At 61.3% G+C, this 20,062-nt stretch overlaps 1 protein-coding gene across 3 annotated transcripts in view; it reads left to right on the top strand.

Annotated features, from left to right (window-relative positions):
- The window catches only part of MYRF (myelin regulatory factor), a 33,890-nt gene that overhangs the window by 8,208 nt on the left and 5,620 nt on the right, over positions 1 to 20,062 (top strand). Inside the window, exons 2-22 of one of the 3 annotated variants that reach the window (XM_039860113.1) lie at positions 4,270 to 4,357; positions 4,570 to 4,833; positions 7,227 to 7,288; positions 8,234 to 8,492; positions 9,456 to 9,706; positions 9,799 to 9,922; positions 11,556 to 11,751; positions 13,097 to 13,173; positions 13,358 to 13,468; positions 13,895 to 13,985; positions 14,350 to 14,550; positions 14,876 to 14,987; positions 15,536 to 15,645; positions 16,377 to 16,537; positions 16,611 to 16,683; positions 16,961 to 17,049; positions 17,309 to 17,377; positions 17,790 to 17,870; positions 18,048 to 18,133; positions 18,244 to 18,429; positions 18,621 to 18,872. In XM_039860113.1, the coding sequence (XP_039716047.1) occupies positions 4,270 to 4,357; positions 4,570 to 4,833; positions 7,227 to 7,288; positions 8,234 to 8,492; positions 9,456 to 9,706; positions 9,799 to 9,922; positions 11,556 to 11,751; positions 13,097 to 13,173; positions 13,358 to 13,468; positions 13,895 to 13,985; positions 14,350 to 14,550; positions 14,876 to 14,987; positions 15,536 to 15,645; positions 16,377 to 16,537; positions 16,611 to 16,683; positions 16,961 to 17,049; positions 17,309 to 17,377; positions 17,790 to 17,870; positions 18,048 to 18,133; positions 18,244 to 18,429; positions 18,621 to 18,872 (2,943 nt within the window). Of the gene's footprint in view, positions 1 to 4,269; positions 4,358 to 4,569; positions 4,834 to 7,226; positions 7,289 to 8,233; positions 8,493 to 9,455; positions 9,707 to 9,798; positions 9,923 to 11,555; positions 11,752 to 13,096; positions 13,174 to 13,357; positions 13,469 to 13,894; positions 13,986 to 14,349; positions 14,551 to 14,875; positions 14,988 to 15,535; positions 15,646 to 16,376; positions 16,538 to 16,610; positions 16,684 to 16,960; positions 17,050 to 17,308; positions 17,378 to 17,789; positions 17,871 to 18,044; positions 18,134 to 18,243; positions 18,430 to 18,620; positions 18,873 to 20,062 lie in introns of all 3 variants that reach the window. The other 2 variants (XM_039860112.1, XM_039860115.1) reach the window with 2 other exon arrangements.

Below are 20,062 nucleotides of genomic sequence, written 5' to 3'. Positions count from 1 at the left end.
GCCATTGCTTAGAATCAGGGTGTCCCTCAGATTCCGACACCTAGAATGGACGCTTGGGGTACTGGACGGAGAGGCTTGGGCCCCATACCCTGTTGGCCCCAGGCTCACATCAGCTAGGCCTGGCCAGCACCCTTAGGCCCTGGCCTGCCCTGCCCACGGCCACGTGGCTGACGGGATTTCCGCCATGTTTGGGCATGAATTGACAAGTGCCCCATTGACGGGCAGGGGGGAGGGTGTGGGCAGGGCACAAGCCACCCACTGTGCCGGGTCCCCACCCTCCCCCGTCCCCCAGGACAATGGCCTAGACTCAGCCAGTGGCTGTGGGGGGGGGGGCGGGGTGATGGGCATGAGCAGGAGGAGGAGGGGAAGGGAGGAGTCCAGGGTGGAGGACCACCTGGGCCCCCACCCGCTCTCATACCGCACCTGACTCCTGTCCCCTTGGTTCCCCTTCTGCCCAGCTGGGTGGCTGGGCAGAAGGGGACGAGGAGAGGAGGGGGCTTCCCTCCCCCAGCTTCGATCCCAGCCCGCCTGGGAAGGGCAGTGTCTGGCTCCTGTTAAAAGCAGGTAATAAAGGACCTAATTAATGAGGAGCAGCTGGGGCACATAGCTCGGCAGGGCAGGGATGGTACCTGGAGGGGCCCTGTCTAGCCCTGACCCCTGACCACAGCACAGCTTGGCTGACGTCCCCAGACCCAGGCAGGCCCAGTCCCACTGTCCTGCTTGCCACTTGGCTCATTCATTTCATCAACATTTATTGTGTGCCTACTATAGGCTTGGATGCTTACGCGACCGAGAGACAGAGCTCTCCCCAGGCAGCTCCCGCATCCGTAAGCGATGGCAAGGCGTTTCTTCTTTCTGAGCCTCAGTTTCCTCATCTGTAAACTGGAGAACAAGAAAACCACCTACCCCGTAGGGTGGTTGTGAGAATTAAATATGAGCCATAGACCGTGTGTGGCGTGGGGCTGGGCACAGAGTGATTACCTGGTGAGTGTGAGCCGTGGACGGTGGGCGGGCGCTGGACAGACCCTCCACCTCCCTGAGAGGTCTGTGCCAGGCAGGAGAGCAAGGAGCCTGATGAGAAAGTAGAAAAGAGGCTGCCACTCAAGAGGATGGGAGAGCAAGAGATGGCCTCTTGGAGGAATTTACATTTAAGCCAAAACCTAAAGAACGAGCAGGAATGGGCTTTCTCTGGCAGAGAGAGGAGCACGTGCCAAGGCCCTGGTGTGCAGGGGAGGCGGGGTTTGACCCAAGATGGAATGAGGCGGGGGCTGGACCATGGAGAGTTTCAGGGAGAAGAACGAGGGCAGGAGAGGAGGCCATGGGGGCAGGCGGGGCCTGACCATGCCAGGCCTTGGACCGAGGAGGGCTCTGTCATCCTGAGCAGTGAGAAGTTGTTGAAGGGTTTGTGGATGGGGAGGGCAGGCATGCTGGATTGTGACCTGGTGGTGCCATGTTCTGGTTGTGGGACCTTGGGCAGCCTCTCCGCCTCCCAGGGAGGTCTTGAGGATTAGCAGGAGATACACTTAGCTTCCTGCTCACAGGTATCTGTTGGCTCAGCAATGTTCTAGGGCTCTTTTGGGAGCGGTGGGGGATGGGAACCCCCAAGAGTGTGTTGAGGGGCCCTGCCTTCCTCTTGGGTTCCTGGGGGCTCTGCCCCAGCCTCAGGAATCCCTGGGTTCCCACGAGCCCCTACCCCTACCCTAGAATGTTTGGTTAGAAATCCCCAGTGTGGCACCTGGGGCAGGCTGGGGGCATCTGCCTGGTGGCTGGACCCCAGGCTATGTGGGGCAAAATCCAGGCAGGCCTCAAGGGCTCCCAGAGAAGAAAACATGGTCAGTGTTCCTCAGGAGGCCCCCAACCCCCAAACCTCAAACTTCTCTCCCACCAGTGGCCCACCCCCACCCTGCCCCAGCGGCTCCCTCCTCCCTCCCGCATCCTCCCGTCCACCCGGCCCCTGGCACGGGAGGGTCTCTCCTCCCCCCAGCCACATCTGGTTCTCGTTAGGGTCTCCCAGGATGCCTTCGCCTGAGGCCCCGTATCCCAGGGGAGGTGGGCAGGAGGATTAGGGGTGATTAGGAACACTCCTGGCCAGGGGAGGAGGAGGAGGAGGGGAGGAGGGGGCCTGGCCTGTTATAAATAGCAACACCATGACTCCATCACCCCATCATTCACTGGAGATTCCAAGTTCAGTCTCAAAAACTTGCAGCTTCAGCGGCCAGGGTGGGGTGATACTCCAGTACCCCCTCCCTGCCCATCTCCCATGTTGGATCCTCCCTCGGGAACCTCCCCCAGCCCATCAGGCGGGGCTGCTCAGGACGGCAGGGAAGTCTCAGTGGCCACCAGTTACCCCTTACCCCTTGCAGTCAGGCCCCGCGCCTGGGTTTGAGTTTGTGCCGTGTCGCCTTGAGAGAGGGAATGATTGATGCTAATAACACCGAGTCTGCAGGCGTGATCGGGAGGTAAACTCGTAAAGCACTTAGCGTAGTGCGGGGCCTGGCAGGGAGTCAGAATGATATGCTGTCACTGTTACCGTCCCCGTTACAGGTTGGGAGGATTAAGTGTCACACTGCACATGAAGAGCCTGTGGGATGCCTCGCATATAACAAACTATGATTTATTCATGTACTTGGCTCCGAAAGTGCCAGGCACATAGTAGGTGCTCAGTAAATGGGATCTTTGGTTAACAGCCAAGGACGTGGGCAGAGACAGAGCTGGACAGTTCTAGAACCTCCGCATGCAGACTGGCGAGCCCCAGCCTGAGAAGCTTCTCTTGCCCTGGCCGTACGGGGCCCTGGACAGCCATTGGTGGTGCTTGGTGGGTGTCCCTTGTTCCCGGCTGGGTGAGCCGGGGTGGGGGCAGCAGGAGAGCCTGTCTCGGACAGCGCGTGACTCCTAGGAGGGCTTAGCCACTCATTAATCACCTAAGCGGGGCTCAGCATTCTTGAAATGCCGGCTGAGGCCAGGGAGGGGCCTGGGTGGGGGGCTCCTGGGGACCCCAGCACTCCTGGGACTGGGAAGTGAGGACAGCCATTCTGTTGGCTGAGCACCCACGCCGTGCCGGGCACCTTACATACCTTAACTTGTTCCATACTCACAACGACCCTGTAAAGCGTTACCCCTTCACGTCCCCATTTTACTAATGAGGAGACTGACATTCAGAGAGGGTACGTGACCTGCCCAGTGTCACACAGCTGGTAGGAGGTGAGCCAGGGCTTGTTCCTGGACCTGACTAAGCGCTGTTCCCAGGGCTCACCAGGGGAGGGGGCATGAGGTACAGACCCCAGACTCAGGCGCCAGGGACCTGTGGGAGGGCACCTTCTGCCTCAGGGGGCTGGCAAGCCCAGGTCAGCAGTGGGTGGGGCTGTCCTCCATTATCGGGGTTGACGCATCTCCCACGTCAGCCCCCTTATCACCCCGCCCTCCGGCTCCCCCTGCAAGGTGACCTTGGGAGGGGAAAGGTTAGCGCCTCCCTGCAGAAGAGGCCTTTTCTGTGAGCCCCTCCTCTCCCTAGGGCCGGGGCCAGTGAGGAGGGCCCAGGAGAGGCTGGGTGGAGGAGCGGATACCAGGCCGCCATCGCTTCCCTGCTGCGAGGCCAGGCCCTTACCTCTCTGGTCCTCGCGCCTCTGCAAAACCAGGGCTGGGCACCCCAACCCCATTATGAGGTGATGGGCATATGGATGAGGGTGGGCCGGGCTGGGCACTCCTGATTCTGATCTCCACTCCCTCATGGTCTGCAGCTGGGGCCTGGGGTGCAGCCCATGGGCACCCCCAGGATGCGTTGTTCAGCCAGCCAGGCCTCGTGCTCCTAGGCACTCACCAGCTGGGCCATCTGAAACTGACTGCCTCCCGGAGGACAGGGCAGGACAGAGTCACCGAGGGCGACGGGCATCCATTGGGCACTAGACTCAATAAAGCTTCTTGTTTGCTCCTCAGAGCACCCCATAAGACAGGGGATGATTACCCCATTTTATAGATACAGGGAAGGGATTAGCTCATGTCAGGAGCTAGAACAGGGTACGGAAGGTAAGAATCAGCTTGTCTGTCCCAAATCTGCACTCTGGACCCTTCTTCTCCTTGGAGACTCCAGGTGGCTTTGTGGGCTGAGGGAGGTCAGTGCCTTCTGGAGGGGTGTCAGGTGGGAGAAGATGAAGGCGTCTCCCCAACAGAGATGGACACACAGGTGGGGAGGAGCCTGGGCGTCGGTCTTAGAGGGCCCAGAGGCCTAGGAGCCACACCCCTCCCCAGCTCACATCTGTCCCTCTCCTGCAGGCCACGACATCAACGGCGCCCTGGAGCCCTCCAACATAGACACCAGCATCCTGGAGGAGTACATCAGCAAGGAGGATGCGTCCGAACTGTGAGTGGCCGTAGGACAGCCTCGGCTCCGCCCCCAGCCCTTCTGGCGGCCGCCTTTCACCTGGGAGGTGTGACAGGGCCCCACCTCTGAAAGCTGCTGCCGGGCCTTCCCCAGCAGCCGACCCCTCTGCAGGCTTCATGATGGCCTGCGGGCGGGGGCCCCGGGAGGGGCTGGGGTTCTGGCTGGCGCTGAGCTTCCTCCCTTCTCCGCAGCTGCTTCCCTGACATCTCTGCTCCAGCCAGTGCGGCCTCCTACCCCCACGGGCAGCCAGTGATCCCCGGCTCCAGCGGGGTCCACCACCTGAGCCCCCCTGGGGGTGGACCCTCCCCAGGGCGCCACGGCCCCCTCCCACCCCCGAGCTACAGCGCCCCACTCAACTGCAACAACAACAATGGCCTGGGCATCGCTCCCAAGCCCTTCCTGGGGGGCTCTGGGCCCCCCATCAAGGCTGAGCCCAAGGCTCCCTATGCCCCAGGGTGAGTGAGGGCAGGGAGCATGGCAGGGGAGGGGGGTTTAGAAGCAGAGGCCCAGGGGGCAGGCAGGGCATGGGCCTGGGAGGAGCTGGCCAAGGCCTGGCAGTGGTGACCGCGCTGCCCTGTAAGGTGGGGAGGGCCGAAGGCCAGGCTGAGGAGGGACTCTTGGCTTTGTTCTGAGGCAGTGGGCAGCACGGAGGGTTCTGAGCAGGGGAGCGATGAGGGCTGACGTGAGTGCTAGAAAAATCTCTGAGAGCTGTGTGGAGAGCGGACGGGAAGGAGCGAGACTGGAGGCCATGACTGTTCACTTTCACGGGAACACCTACACGTGCATGCACAGCTGTACGCATGTACACACCTATACACATGTGCACACACAGAGGCATACACACTGCCCTCACTGCGCCAGCCCCACCCACTCATCTGTGCATTTAGCCACTATTTACTGTGGCCGCCGGGAGTTGGCTGATGGCACAGATGTGGTACTTGAAGTTCCCCACATCCAAGCCAGCCTCCCAGGCCCTCCTCCCAACACACATCAGAGAAGTCCACACAGGCTACCTGACTCAAGGGCTCAAGCCGAGCCTGGCTGTGACCAAAGGTTCTAGGTGGCCACCAGCCCAGCCAGACTGCAGCACAGCCCACAGACACGTGCTGATGAGGAGAGGCAGGGAACACGGGCTCAGAGAAAGTTCTGGGCTCCCCAGCCAGGGGCAGAGACCCTGTCTCTGGGTGGAAGAATAATTATTCGTGCTGGGAGCATGACACCATTCATGGCTCGGCTCCACTTCCGGCTCCTATGGCCAGGCTGCTGGTTTGGGGAGAGACCACCTCGGTCAAGGCTTCAGCGTCCTCTCTGTAAAGTGAGCCCCAAATGCTTCCCCCTCCAGGGGACCTTGGAAATAAAGTGAGGTAGCACAGAGGAGGAGCTGGGGGAGTGGTAGCTGTTTCCTGGCTTACAGGGGTTGAGCAGGGCGGCGAGCTGGGGTGCCGGGGTGAGCTGCAAAAGGCAGACATTTGCTCGAGGGTTGAGGCCGAGAGGCCATCTCTAATTTACAGACCCTGAAAAGAGGGAAGAGAACTAACGTGTAATAAGCACCTGCTGGGGGCCCACTGCCGTACCCCATGCTTTTGTGTGTGCTCATCAACCGTCCCCAGTCACCTATTCCTGGGGGACCCCAAAACCAGCCTTCGAGGAAAGGTCTGCTTCTCCTCACAGCAGGATTCTAATGGCACTCTGGGGGCCGTCTCTCAGGGAGAGGGCTTGTCCAGAGCTACACAGGGACTCTGGCCTGGACCTTTCACTGCCCCATGCCTGCCAGACCCTGTTCTAGGTGGCAAACAAGACGGACACGTCCCTCCTGTCGCGGGTCCTGCGATCTAGCCGGGGAGGGAGTTATCAATCAATAAATCACCACACTGAGGCGTGTGAGGAGCTACAAGGAAAGAACATAAGGCCTTATGAACTTGGGGCATTTGATTGCAGGGACCTGAGGGTGTGAAAGACCTTGACACACTGGAGAAACCCAAGGTCACTGTCGGGGAAGTGCAGGGAGCAGGTGGGAGATGGTAGACGTGGAAGTGGAGAGGCCGGGTCAATGCGAGGGGCCTTGAGGGCCGAAGTGAGGGTTCGGTCCCCATCACTTATCACTTTTTCTGCCATCCTCACATGGCCTGCAGGGTTGGGCGGGTGGTTTGTCCACGGGAGCACAGGGACTCTGGGATCAGCTCCTGGCTGTGTCCACGATGGCTCGGCTACCTGGGGCAGCTGCCTAGGCATAGCGGTGGGCAGGGTCTCCATGTGTGGGGACCAAGGATGGCTAAAGAGCTGGACGTCCATGTGAGCACAGCCTACCCCTCAGTGGACGAGCACAGGGTTCATGCAGGACGTTTTGACCTCTCAGGGTTGAGTTTGTCTTTCACTGGAACCACTGATAAAACCTGCAAGAAAAAAATAAACCCAAGCCTAGGGCGGCTGGCTCCCTGCCCAGCCCACACCTGCCTCTGGTGGGGCAGCCCCCAGTGACGTACTGAGGCTCCCTGGGCCCAGTCCCCCAGGAGCCTATGTTTCTAGGAAGTGATGGCTTCAGTGGGTGCATACAAGAAGGGAGGAGCAGGCCTGGCCCCTTAGACTCTGAGGACAGAGCCCTTGAATGCTTACGCCATCATCAGGGGCACTGGTAACTGGCCCCCGAGCTCCCCGTAGGTCTGAGGGGATGCTGGGCAGGAGAGCCCCTAGCCCTGTCAGGCACCTCAAGGTAGCTGGTACAGAGAAATGCCCCTAATGGTGCCTCCAGCCTCTGGGGTCTCTGAGACCCTGCCTCATAGAGGAGCTGCCCGGCTTAAAGGCAGGGCCTCAGCGGCCCTCCCGACAGCCCCTTCCTCCTCTCCCGCAGCACACTGCCGGACTCCCCGCCAGACTCGGGCTCCGAGGCCTACTCCCCGCAGCAGGTGAATGGTGAGTCCAGCGGGCACCGCCCTCCCCCTCTGGGGTTTGGGCAAGTGGTTGGGGCGGCCTTATCAGGGAGGGAGGGAGCAAGGGAGGGAGGGGGCCAGCGGCTGCCCAACAGGCCCAGATTATCGCTGGTCAAATACTCCCTGGCGCTGGCTATTGTTTCCCGGCGGGCGGGAGGGGAGCCTGGCCCTGCCTCTGAGCAAGTGTCCTGCTGGCGATGCCACCCGCCTGCCCTCCTGCGCCATCATGGACGTGCCCTTCGGCGGTAAGTGGACGGCTGGGGAAGGCCCCGTCTGCAGCCTGAGCACAGGCCTTACCAGCTTACCAGCTGCCGGGCCCACCTCACCTTGAGGGGTGCTCCAGGGTGCTGTGGCCCCCAGGTGGCCAAGAGCAGAAGGATCATGGGCGGGCAGCTGTCTCCCCACAGCCCAGAGAGGGGTCAAGAGTTCTGTTTATCTTACCAAAAACATCTCTGGAATGCCTCCTGGGGAACAAAGGGAGCTGGGGCCTCCCCACTGAGGCTGGGGGGCTGGCCCCTGGACGCCCGGTAGAGGGGCTGCTGGAGGGAGGAGGCTGCCACAGTCCTGTGCTGGGGGTCCAGGAGCCGCCTTCCTGAAGCCCAGGGGAGGGTCAGGCCTGAGAAGAGCTTCGGGAGAGCCTGGGGGTTCGGGACCTCCCCTGCGTAGCAAGGCTAGCCCGGCCCAGGGGAAGGAGCTGGCGAGGAGTGGGTAAAAGGCCGCCCACCCCTGGACCGGGGCTTGCCTCCCTGCCCAGGCCTCTAGAGGCCAGGTTCTAGGCTGCCTAACTCCCCTCCCACGTGGGGCTGGCGGGAGGGCAGCCCCCAGGCTTGGCCTAGGGCGGGGCGGGAATTGGGAGACCCTGCAGAGGTCATGCCCGGGGCCCCACGTGAGGGAGGTCTCTGATGCCAGCCCTCCTTCTCTCCTGCAGACCCCCACCTCCTGCGCACCATAACCCCTGAGACCCTGTGCCATGTGGGAATGCCCTCCCGCCTGGAGCACCCGCCCCCACCTCCAGCCCACCTGCCAGGCCCCCACCTCACCACCCCGTCCTGCAGCGGGGACCTGTACATGAAGGCTGAGCCCCCGATGCCCCCCTATGCGGCCATGGGGCAGGGGCTGGTGCCCACTGACCTCCACCACGCCCAGCAGTCCCAGATGCTGCACCAGCTGCTGCAGCACGGAGCTGAGTAAGATGTGGGCAGCCGCCCCTGGGGTGGGAAAATGGGGCGGGGGGTCAGGGCAGCAGCAGGCAGGACAGAAGTAGAGGTGGGGATAGGCATGAACCCGGGAAGGGCAGGAGGCCCTGACCCCAGGGGAAGGGGTCAGCGCGTGTGTCTGCACGTGCTCAGCAAGGCGGCCTCGATTTCCAGCCAGGGCCACATGCTCAGCCCCGTTGCCCACATAGGTAAACGAGGCCTCCGAGAGGGGGGCATGCTTGTCCAGGCGTGGAACTGGGAGGGGCAGTGTCAGGGCTTGAACCCCGACACCAGCGACTCTCCAGCTGTCTCACGGAGTCCTCGGGTTTCTGAGGAGGTTCCAGATGGAGAGCCGAGCCCCCCACTCTGACAACTCCAACCCGCAGAGTCGTCCGTTTGTGTTTTATACATTGAGATTCTGTGAAAGACAGTTCAGGGAAAGATTCCACTGCTGAAACGTTTTGTCAACCAGAAGGAAAAGGGGCACAGCACGGCCCCCCAAACCTTCAGCCGCCTTCCCAAGAAACTCTCCTTCCTGCTGTTGTGGCCCAGGCCCTCTGCCCTCTGTGGCTCATTTCTAACCACGCAGGCTGCTGTCCAGAGAGTTTTCAGTGACACCACAGGGAAGAGGCCAACTCGCTCATTCCACAAACGATTCCGAGTGCTCTGTGTGCCAGGCCCATTGTCGGGTGTGATGGGGACACACAGACAAGTCAGGTGTGGCTCCTGCCCTCCTGGATTCCACAGTTTGGGGGGTAGGGAGGAGAGACAGAAATAGGGAATGACAACACGGGGGAGCACTGAGGAGGCAAAGCCCATGGGCTTCCTGTAGGAAGCGTCCTCTGCTGTGGGCATATCCTGCGGGAACAGAGTGGTGAGGGGAGGAGGGTACTATCTGGGGGAGTGGGCTCAGGGAGAGCCAGCCCCACATGGCACACACCTCCGTCCGCCCAGGCTCCCCACACACCCCTCCAAGAAGAGGAAACACTCTGAATCGCCCCCCAACACCCTCAACGCCCAGATGCTGAATGGAATGATCAAACAGGAGCCCGGGACTGTGACAGCCCTCCCTCCGCACCCCACACGAGCCCCATCCCCACCCTGGCCTCCCCAGGGCCCACTCTCGCCAGGCCCTGGCTCCTTGCCTCTCAGCATCGCCCGGGTCCAGACGCCGCCTTGGCACCCACCAGGCGCACCCTCACCAGGTACATGGCTGGCCTGCTGGACCCCGCAGGGGGCCAACCCTTCAAGTTGGGGAGTGGAGCCCAGGGCCCACACAGGCGGTCCTTCCCTCCAGGTCTCCTGCAGGACAATGACAGCCTCAGTGGCTCCTACCTGGACCCCAACTACCAGTCCATCAAATGGCAACCGCATCAGCAGAACAAGTGGGCGACACTATACGATGCGAACTACAAGGAGCTGTGAGTGATCGGTGCCACTCCCTACACCTCCTGGCCACCCCCTCAGGGGCCCCTGGTCCTGGCGTCATGGTCCTAGAGCAGAGCCTGGGGGCCTAGTGGGTACGAGAAGGTCTATTTTACAGCCGAGCAGACAGGCTCAGGATGGAGCTAGGACTGGCAATCAAGGTTCCTGACTCCTGGGCTAGCCCGAGGCCCCCTTAAGAAGGTGGTGTCTGCCACAGAGGGGCCATTGGGGGCCGAGTCAGGGAGATGTGGTGGATGGGTGTTCTCTGGCTCTTCCTTCCCCTCCACCCCCTCTACCCACTCCTGCTGCATTCCAGGAAGGTAGCGGGAAGCGGAGTGTTGGTGGGGGGGGCCCTTCCAGCAGCCCCCTCCTTGGCCCGGAGGCCCGGTGGGTGGGGGAGGGCCGGGTCAGAGGCTGCCTGGCTTTCCTCGCCCTTCCTCAGCACCCACCTGGACTGGCTGCCTGGCTTGGCCAGGAGCACTGTGGGACCACTACCCTCCCTTCCAAAGAAGGCCAGTGAGGGATGTGGCTCTCCTCAGCTCACCTTGGACATTGCCAGGCTTGGGCAGTGTGGCTGGACTTGGGCCCTCTCACAGGGGAGACCAGCCTTCTAGATTTGGTGCCCCAGGCTCTATGGGATTCTTGGTGGTGGGGGAGGTGTGTGTGTGTGTCCAGCTGCTGTGGTGGCTGAAGGGTCCCTCAAAATCCTGCCAGGGTCGAGTGGAGGTCTTTGAGAGTCTAGCCCCTATGGCCTGATGAGGACTCCCCAGTCTTAATTCTACCCCTCTTGGGCCAGCCCTGCCAAGGCCAGGAAGCTGGCACTTCCTGGGTGTTCCCCTGGGGCGGGCAGGTGGGTGGAGCCCTGGGAGGGAAAAGTGGTGAGCCCCCGGCCTTCCTGTAGACGTTAGCCAGGCCCAAAGTCCTTTTTCCACAAGTTTGGAAACATGCTCCCTGCCCAGCGTTGTCCAGGCAGGCACTGGACGCTGGGGGCACAGCTTGTGCCTGGGGACCTGGGTGAGGGTGGGCCAAGCTGTAGGCCAGTGATTGCCTCCTTTCCTGACACCTGGAGGTCCCCCAAAGGATCCAGACTTGGAATAGTTTCCCAACAACAGATGGGAAAACAGGCCGAGTTTAGCTGCCCACAGCGCCCCTGTCCCCACCCAGGGTGGAGTCAGAATGAGGATGTTTGGGGGCTTGAGTGAGCTGGTGGGCAGAGGCTGGGCCAGCTCAGAGCCAGCGCCTGGTTCCACCGTTTCCATGGCAACCAGCTGTCAGGCGCAGTGAGGCTCCACAGACCATCCCCTCTAACCCCATCCCCCATAAGGGAGGGGGCTTCAGGCAGCATTCTGGGAAAGAGCCAAGAGTGCCGAGGGGCTGTCAAGCCCCCCGCCAAGAGTTCCCTCCCATCTGGTGGGCCTCAAGTCTTTTGCCGGCCCTCCCACATCCCCAGGACAGGGTGGTCCCGGGAAAGAATAGGGGCTGGAGATAGCGGACTTGAGCCCAAATCCTCCAGGGACTCAGTTTCCATTTCCGAGAAGTGGGGGAAATTGGCACACAGACATGTGGGGGGCGACCAACATTCCAGGCCCGGCTTCGGGGACTCCGGCGAGTACCCTCTCCTCCTTCCAGGCCCATGCTCACCTACCGTGTGGATGCCGACAAGGGTTTCAACTTTTCCGTGGGTGACGACGCCTTCGTGTGCCAAAAGAAGAACCACTTCCAGGTGACAGTGTACATTGGCATGCTGGGCGAACCCAAGTACGTCAAGACGCCCGAAGGCCTCAAGCCTCTCGACTGCTTCTACCTGAAGCTGCACGGAGTGAAGGCAGGTTTGGGAGCTTGGCAAGGAGGGGCAGCTCGGGGGCATTGAAAGACCCCAAGGTGGAGTGAGTGTGTCTTGAGGAAACTCCTCATGGCCAAGTCCACCCCCTTCCCCACCCTTCCTGCCTTTTGTCCCATGCTGCCCCTTAGCAGGCAGGCCCCTCAGCCCTCTTCTCACTTATGCTCCTTGTTTCCAGCCCGTGACCCCAAGTCCGCACACCCAGCCAGACCCCATCCTCTGAGAGCTCTGGCAGCCACCTCAGCTCCGTATTCCCAAATGAACTCCCTGCAAACTTGCCCCACCCCCTGGGCTCCCCGGTCAGGAATGGGGCTCCAGGGCCCTGGTTGATAAACCCGGGGCCCACTTGCCCACACCTCATCATGCACCAGGCCGTGCTGTCCCCTCCTCCCCTTCCCTCTGCCTCTCCCAGACCAGGCCATCCTTCTTGTCTGAATGTCCACAGCAGCCTTCGCTCTGGCTCCTGACTCAAACTCCACATGAGACATGGGTGGGCATGACACTCCCCATTCTCCCAGAGCCCCCAGTGCCCTCCTCGCAAAGCCCCATCTTATAAGCTTAGCCCACAAAAGCCTTAGCCTTTGGGGTCCAGCCCTTCACTCCAGCCCTGCCATTTGCTGTGCCCCAGACCGCTTGTGCCCATTACAGTCCCTGCCTTCCCTCAGCAGCTTCCTTTCTCTGGGACTCCCTCTGACCCTCCTGTCCTGGTCGACTGCTCCTTGACCTTCATCATTTGCTCTGCTACAGTCCTTGGCCCTCAGGACACCTGCCATGAGGCCCATCTTGACTTAGAGGCCCCTCCCCTATCACACCGCCCCCCTAGTACAACCTTCGTGGATGTTGATTTTGAGCTCGTGAGCTCCCTGGGGCCTGGCTGGGTGTGTCTGCTTCGGTATCACGAGCTGGGCTTGGTGCCTTGGCATGGCTCAGACAGTGCCCGCGGAGGTTAAGGAACATGAGTGCAGGAGGGGGGCGGGAGGCGAGTGGGTTTCGTGCAGCGGTGTTTGTGAAATTAGGTCGGGGAAGTGATAATCCCTGAGTCGGGGGGGCTGTGGTATGGATTGGGGGCTGTGAGGGTGACTGGAGTGTGTGCATGCTCGCTCATGCACGCAGAGGTGAGGGCAGTGGTGTGGGTGTGGGTCTGTGGGGTGTGCGGCTGCGTAGGAGAAGGCACCCGCGTTTATGGGAAAGTGAGGCTGAGGGGAGGGCGGTGCCTCTGCTTCCTCATGAGCTCCAGCTGGGCCAGGCCTGGGCTGAGAAGCCGAAGGAGGGGCAGGACCAGGGGGCGAGCCAGGCCCTGAGGTACCAGTGGGCTCCACTCTTCCCACAGCTGGAGGCCCTGAACCAGTCCATCAACATCGAGCAGTCTCAGTCCGACCGAAGCAAGCGGCCCTTCAACCCTGTCACGTGAGTGTCTGTCCCTTGCGGGGGTGGTACCTGGGAGGACTCACCCTGGACTTGGCTTGGGAGCTGGGCGGGGGGGACAGGTAGGCACCCATAATGTCTACCTCCCAGACCTGGGTGCCACCCTCTGGCCTGGCTCTCCACAGCCCCCATCCCTGCCCCTGAGGACCCTACCCTTCCCCTGCAGGGTCAATCTGCCCCCTGAGCAAGTCACAAAGGTGACCGTGGGGCGCTTGCACTTCAGCGAGACCACCGCCAACAACATGCGCAAGAAAGGCAAGCCCAACCCTGACCAGAGGTGAGCTGGCTGGACCCCTGCCCCAGTGTCCCTCCACTTCTGAGGAGGAGGGGCGGGAAGGTGCCACCCAGTGTAGCACGCCAGGCATACGGTCCCACAGGCTGACCCACTTTACAGATGAGGAACCTGGCGTTCGGTCGAGAGAGCAGAAGCCTGGCTTCTGGGTTCATCAGCAGCTCTGTGGCTGCCTAGCTATGGGCCCTGGGGAACTTCTGCCCCCTAGTGGAGACTCAAGTTCCTGCTCTGTAGGACGGAATGTTCATGCCCACTTCCTGGGGGTGCTGGGAACCTGGGGGAGATGACCAAGTGGTCATCAGTTTTGTACAGTGTGCATCTGACCTGGGAAGGGTAGCGGAGTTGGGGAGGGGTGGGCAGTGGCAGGCGGGGCAGGCCCCTGGGTGCCTCTAAGACCCCTGTGTGCCCCAGGTACTTTATGCTGGTGGTGGCGCTTCAGGCCCATGCACAGAACCAGAACTACACGCTGGCCGCCCAGATCTCAGAGCGCATCATCGTGCGGGTGAGGGCCATCTCCCCCCCAGGGACTTGAGAGTCCTCCCCAGAGCTGGGAGAAACAGCACCCAGGAGAAATACCAGGGTGCTGGGGAGTCAGGGGCCGGAGTGCTGATCCTGCTGGGCACTGTCTGTGTGGCTTTGGACAAGGCTCCCACTCTCTCTGGGTATCAGTGTCTCCTTCGCAGTAAAGCGTGGAGATGGACAGGACTTGGTAGCCTTGAGATCCCACAAGTGACTGAAAGTTGCCACAGTGGGAGGGACGGTTTAAATTGGGCATGGTGGGGTGAGGACATCTGGCTGGAGCTGGAGGGGCAGCTGCAGGACCCCGCACCCCAAAACCGATCCATCCAACCCCAACTCTGTGCTAGGCCTCCAACCCAGGCCAGTTTGAGAGCGACAGTGACGTGCTGTGGCAGCGGGCTCAAGTGCCAGACACTGTCTTCCACCATGGCCGTGTGGGCATCAACACTGACAGGCCCGACGAGGCGCTTGTTGTGCACGGCAACGTCAAGGTCATGGGCTCACTCATGCACCCCTCGGATCTGCGGGCCAAGGAGCACGTGCAGGAGGTGTGGTTGGGGCTGTGGGTGGGAACAACTGAGCTGTGCACGGTGGGGGGGGGGGGTGGGGGGCTCATGCTGCCAGTGGTGAGCTGGGGGGCAGGGGTTGCTTATCATGGGCAGGGAGCTCGCCCTTGGAGGGGTGGGCCCAGACGGAAACGCGGGGCTTGAGGGGGAAGGAGGGGCGGGAGGCTGGCTCTGGATCAAGGGATTCCGGTAGTAAGGTCTCCCCTCTACACTGCACCCTCTGGGCTGTCGCCCTCCTGGGCTCCGGGGCCCCCTTTGGATGGTCCATGAGAGGAGGGCTTCAGCCTTGGCCGTGGCTCCTGCGCAGGTGGACACCACGGAGCAGCTGAAGAGGATCTCGCGCATGCGGCTCGTGCACTACAGATACAAACCAGAGTTTGCCGCCACCGCCGGCATCGAGGCGGCGGCGCCAGAGACGGGTAGGGACCGGCCTGGGGTTACTAGGGTCCGGGAACCCAGTAACCGCGGCCCTCAGTAACCCCACCCCAGTCCCGGTCCTCTGGCAACTCTGTCCCTGTCCTCTGGAAACCGTCCTCCCAGGAAGCCCCTCCCGGGGAACCCTGCCCTCTACAAGTCCCGCCACTTGTAGAGTGGAGCCCCTGGGAAGTCGCTCCTTTGCTGGTCCCCCATACCTCGCCCCTGGAGTCCGGGATTCTCGTGGCCCCGGATCCCAGCCCCTCTGTCCCTTGGATAAATTCTGCCTTCGTCCTCCTGGATCCCTGCCTGCCTTCCCTAGGTCCTTACTCCCAGATCACCCTCCCCCATGGGAAGAACCCCACCTTGACTCCTGGGACTGTGACCCGTGAGCAGCGGCGCTTGTCTGTGGGACCCCTGGCCCCCCCCCCGTTTCCAGGCTCCTTGGAATTAACATCTCTAGCCCCCAGAACTTTGCACTCTCCAGCCCCCACCCCGTGAGTGGTCACCTCCCTCCAACAATACGCACACAACTTGGCTTGACCCTCTCCAGGTGTCATTGCCCAGGAGGTGAAGGAGATCCTGCCTGAAGCCGTGAAAGACACTGGAGATGTGGTCTTTGCCAACGGGAAAACCATAGAGAACTTCCTGGTGGTGAATAAGGTCTGAGCTGAGAGGGAGCGGGGTGGGGGGGCCAGAGGGGCAGGCCAGCTGGAGGGCATCCATCCCGCCCCCATAGAGGCTGGGGCCACTGAAGTGCAGAGGCAGCTGCATCTTCTCTCATGCTGCCTCCAGAGCCCCATCCCCACGCCACAGGGTAGGGGGTGGGCATTCAAGGCAGAGGTGGAGACTTGGCCACTCAATGGCTGTGTGATCACTGGCAAGATCTCGGAGGGTCATTTTCCTTCCTTGCAAAATGAGGGTAACAATACTCATCGCTAAGACATCCTGACGTGGTTATTGCAAAGCTTAAACACATGGCTTATTGTGAAGTTGGTGTTTGTAATTTACCTGGCGTGAGGCTGGGCTCCAAGGAGCATATAATGGGTTTTGGCTTCAGCTGAATAATGACGTGCTGAAGTCTGAGACACAGTGTTCATGAGAGAAGGGAGATCAGAGGGTGGGAGCCCCCCTGAGAGAGACAAGACATTTTGACCAGGGTTGGGAAGGGCCGTTCAGGCCGACGGGATGGCCTGAGCCAAGGTGCAGGGGTGGAGATGCTCTTCAGAGACAAAGACAGGGAGCCGTGTGTGGGCGCTGTTGCTGGACTGGAGGAGAGGCTAGCCTGGGTAGGGAGGCTTCGAGGGGTTCTCCTCCTGCTCCCCGACAGGGCTGTAGCCTGGCGCTCGCAGGGGTAGACCGTGCCCTCAACATCGGCCCATTGCCCGAGGCAGGAGCGCATCTTTATGGAGAATGTGGGTGCTGTGAAGGAGCTGTGCAAGCTGACCGACAACCTGGAGACGCGCATTGATGAGCTGGAGCGCTGGAGCCACAAGCTGGCCAAACTGCGGCGACTGGACAGCCTCAAGTCCACCGGCAGCTCAGGAGCCTTCAGGTGGGGGTGTGGGGCGGGGGAGGGCAAGCCCCCCTTCCCAGAGGCACCTCTGACCCTGGCCTTCTTGCTGCAGCCACGCAGGGAGCCAGTTCAGCCGGGCTGGCAGTGTCCCACACAAGAAGAGGCCCCCCAAGTTGGCCAGCAAGGTGAGGGTGGGCAGAGGTGGGAGGCAGGTTGACCGGGGCCTCCCCAGCCCCGCGGCTTGCCCCTCCCTTTCCAGCTTGCCCGTCTCCAGGCTCACTTCAAGCGCTACCCTTCTCATCTTGACACTCTAGCCCTCCCGGCCCCGTGTCCCCTTCCTTGTCCTCTGCCCACCACGGGAATGAGGAGCCCTTAGCAGCCCCACCTCCAGCAGAGCCCACAGTGGGTAAGGCCACGGGCTCCCTAAGTCTGGGCTTCTTCCTTTCCCCTCTCGGTCCTCAGCCATCATCTGTGGTCCCAGACCAGGCCTGCATCAGCCAGCGCTTCCTGCAGGGAACCATCATTGCTCTGGTGGTGGTCATGGCCTTCAGGTGACTTGTCCCGCAGGCTCTGGGGTGGCCGGCAGGGGGAGCTGAGCTGCCCACACACCCAGGCCTGAGGGGAGAGGATGATGTGGCCTGGGAGAGCCCCTGAGGTCTTGGGGAAGGAGGGAGGCTGCCTCATCCTCATTCCCCTGCGGCTGGGAGACCAGTTACGGGCATGAACTGAGAGCCCAGGCTCTGCCCTTGAGAGAGAGAGAGCTGGGTGGTGGCTCCAGCTCTAACCGTGGCCCTTTTCTGTGTTTCTCAGTGTGGTGTCCATGTCTACACTGTACGTGCTGAGCCTGCGCACCGAGGAGGACCTGGTGGAAACAGATGGGTATGTCCTTGGAGGCCTGGCTGCCAGCTGAGCCACTAGGCCAAGTGGGGCTTTAATGGGCAGCCCAGGATCAGAGCAGTCTCATCTAAAGGGGGTTCCACCTCAGGCTTTCGGCCTGCTGGGAGCTCATAGGGGTAGGGGGGAGGGTCTCCCTGGAGTCGGGTAGCCATTTTTCTGTCCCTGCAAAAGCCAGTGTTTTTTTCTGGCCTACTCAGTGCTCCTCCAGGTAGCTGGGCCTCTGAGAGTCAGGGGCATCTGAGGGGTCCGGGCTGGGGAAGGAGGGCCACGGTGGGACCTCGGGCTCTGTCTGCCCACCATCACCCTCAGCATCTGGGGCCATCTCTGACTGTGTCTTCTCTCTTTCCTTCCCTGCGCCTGTTCCCCGGCCCCTTCCCTCTCTGCTGTCCCTTAGCTCTTTTGCCGTGTCCACTTCCTGTCTGCTGGCCCTGCTCCGGTCCCAGAACCCTGGGGGGAGCGAGGCCATGTGCCCATGGTACGTGTCTGGACCATGCCCCGTCCCTCCTGCCTAGGCTCCTGCCATCCTTCTTCCTGCCTCCTTTCCACCTCCCCTGTCCACCTCTGCCTGCCCCTCCTGCTTCTCCAGGACTCCCAGGCTTCCCCACTCAGACCCTTCCAGCCCCTCTGAGCTCAGCCCACCCTTCCCCAGCAGGTCCAGCCAGAGCTTTGGGACCACTCAGCTCCGACAGTCCCCTGTGACCGCTGGGCTGCCAGGCACACAGCCCTCTTTGCTGCTGGGTGCGTTTCTGGGGTGGGTCTGGACGGATGGGGTCGGGGAGAGGTGGCTGGGTCCCGGGTGGCGGGCTCTGCTGCCCCGCTCTGGCTCACACAGCCTCTGGCTTCCTCAGTGACTACCGGCCTGACCAGCTTGGTCCCAGGTCCTGTCATCCGCGCCTTAGACCTGTGTTCCAGCCACCCCTGCCCAGTCGTTTGCTGCTCCTCACCCACGCCAGGCCCTACCATTGACCCTAGTCTTGGCCCCAGCTTTAAGCCCAGCCACGGTCTCAGCCCCAGTCCCTCCACCAACCGTTCAGGTATGGCTATTTCAGGGCCAGGGTTTGGGTCGGGGGTTTTTATCCGAGTCCAGAGAAAGGCCCCCAAAGACGCATCGCTGGGTCTCCTGGAGCAAGAGATGGGGGTCACCCAGAATCTAGTGGGGCCCTAGAGGTAGCTGGGCAGGAGACAGCCAGTTCCCTCTTCTCAGCCTGTCCGATTCTATCCACAGGCCCCAGCCAGATGGCCCTGCTGCCAGTCACCAACATCAGAGCCAAGTCCTGGGGCCTGTCAGCCAATGGCATCGGTCACTTCAAGCATCCAAAGAGCTTGGAGCCTGTGGCCAGCCCTGTAGTCCCCTTCCCTGGGGGACAAGGCAAAACCAAGAACAGCCCCAGCCTTGGTCTCCATGGCCGGGCCCGCCGAGGGGCCGCACAGCCTGGCCTGGGCCCTGCCCAGCCCACTGAGGCCCGGGGCCAGCCAGGTACTTGTCCTACCCCCTGTACCTCTCAGCCCAGCTGGCTAGGCTCACTGGCCAGAGTCCCTTTCAGCCCAGTCATCTGAGTGCACAACTACCAATCAGCGGCCATGTGCTGAGCATTATTGCGTACCAGGAAGCTGGCCAGGAGCCTTACACAGATCACCTGATTTAATCCTCAGGACACTCTTGCAAGAAAAGAACTATCCCTGTTATTCAGATAAGGAAACCGAGGCGTAGACAAGTGAAGTGACTTTCTCAGAGTCATGTGACCCATCAGCAGCAGAGGTGGAGTTTGATTCCAAGTCTGCCTGGCTCCTTTTGTGTCACCATGCCAGGGCAAGGAGGGTGCTGTACAGGGTCAGTCCCCCCAGGGTTTCCAAACTTCAAACCTTTGGTTTAACAAAGAGAGCAAATCCTTTGTTGCAGAAGTTTTCAAACTGGGTGTCTCCAAGGCGCCCCGGGGCTGTCGTGGAGGCTGAAGGGGAAGCCAGAGCCTTCTGGCTTCAACCAGACGCCTCCGCTCTAGGTATTGGTCTTCCTCATGAACTTTCATTTGATGGGTTTTGTGGCTTCGAGGAAGAAAAAAGCTTAGAAACTGTGGCTTTAGAGATTCGAGGTCAAAGTGATGGGGAAACTCCACAGGCTAGATGCTCACCAGGCAGCCGTTTCCTGGGCCTTGCTGCGTGGCTGTTCTGCACAGGGCCCTGGGGGTGACGAAGACATGCCCTGCCCCTGGAGAGCTCAGAGATGCGAAAACATCTGTGATGAGGCCCTGAGGCGACACACAGGCAGCCTGACCGCGAAGGTGGGGAGGCGATCAGGGAAGGATCAGGAAGATGACACTGGAGCTGAGTCTCTGAAGGACAGTGGGAGTTTGCCCAGAAGAGAAGTGGAAAGGCGTGTTCCATAATGTCTGTCTGATTCCTGTCCGTGGCCCCACGGAGTATTCTGGGTCCCATTGGTGTCCTTGGGTGAAAATGTCCCAGGTCCAGCAAATGTTTAGTGGCCGGTGGCCCCAGCTTCCCCTTCCTGGGCGGATGGTCAGGCTGAGCGGCAAGCCTGCAGGTGAACTGAGAGGTTACAACCTCATCTCCTCGACCTCTCCTGTCACACTTCAGTCCCACCCCCACCCAGCCGGCCTGTCCGTGGTGGCTTAGTTCAGAGAGGGCCACAAGCAATGGTGTGCTGGCAGA

This window comes from Pteropus medius, unplaced genomic scaffold (assembly GCF_902729225.1).
Source record: "Pteropus medius unplaced genomic scaffold, Ma_sr-lr_union100, whole genome shotgun sequence".
NCBI classification, from domain to species: domain Eukaryota; kingdom Metazoa; phylum Chordata; class Mammalia; order Chiroptera; family Pteropodidae; genus Pteropus; species Pteropus medius.
The sequence above is the reverse complement of the archived record's forward strand: the minus strand, read 5'-3'. Positions and strand labels throughout refer to the sequence as shown.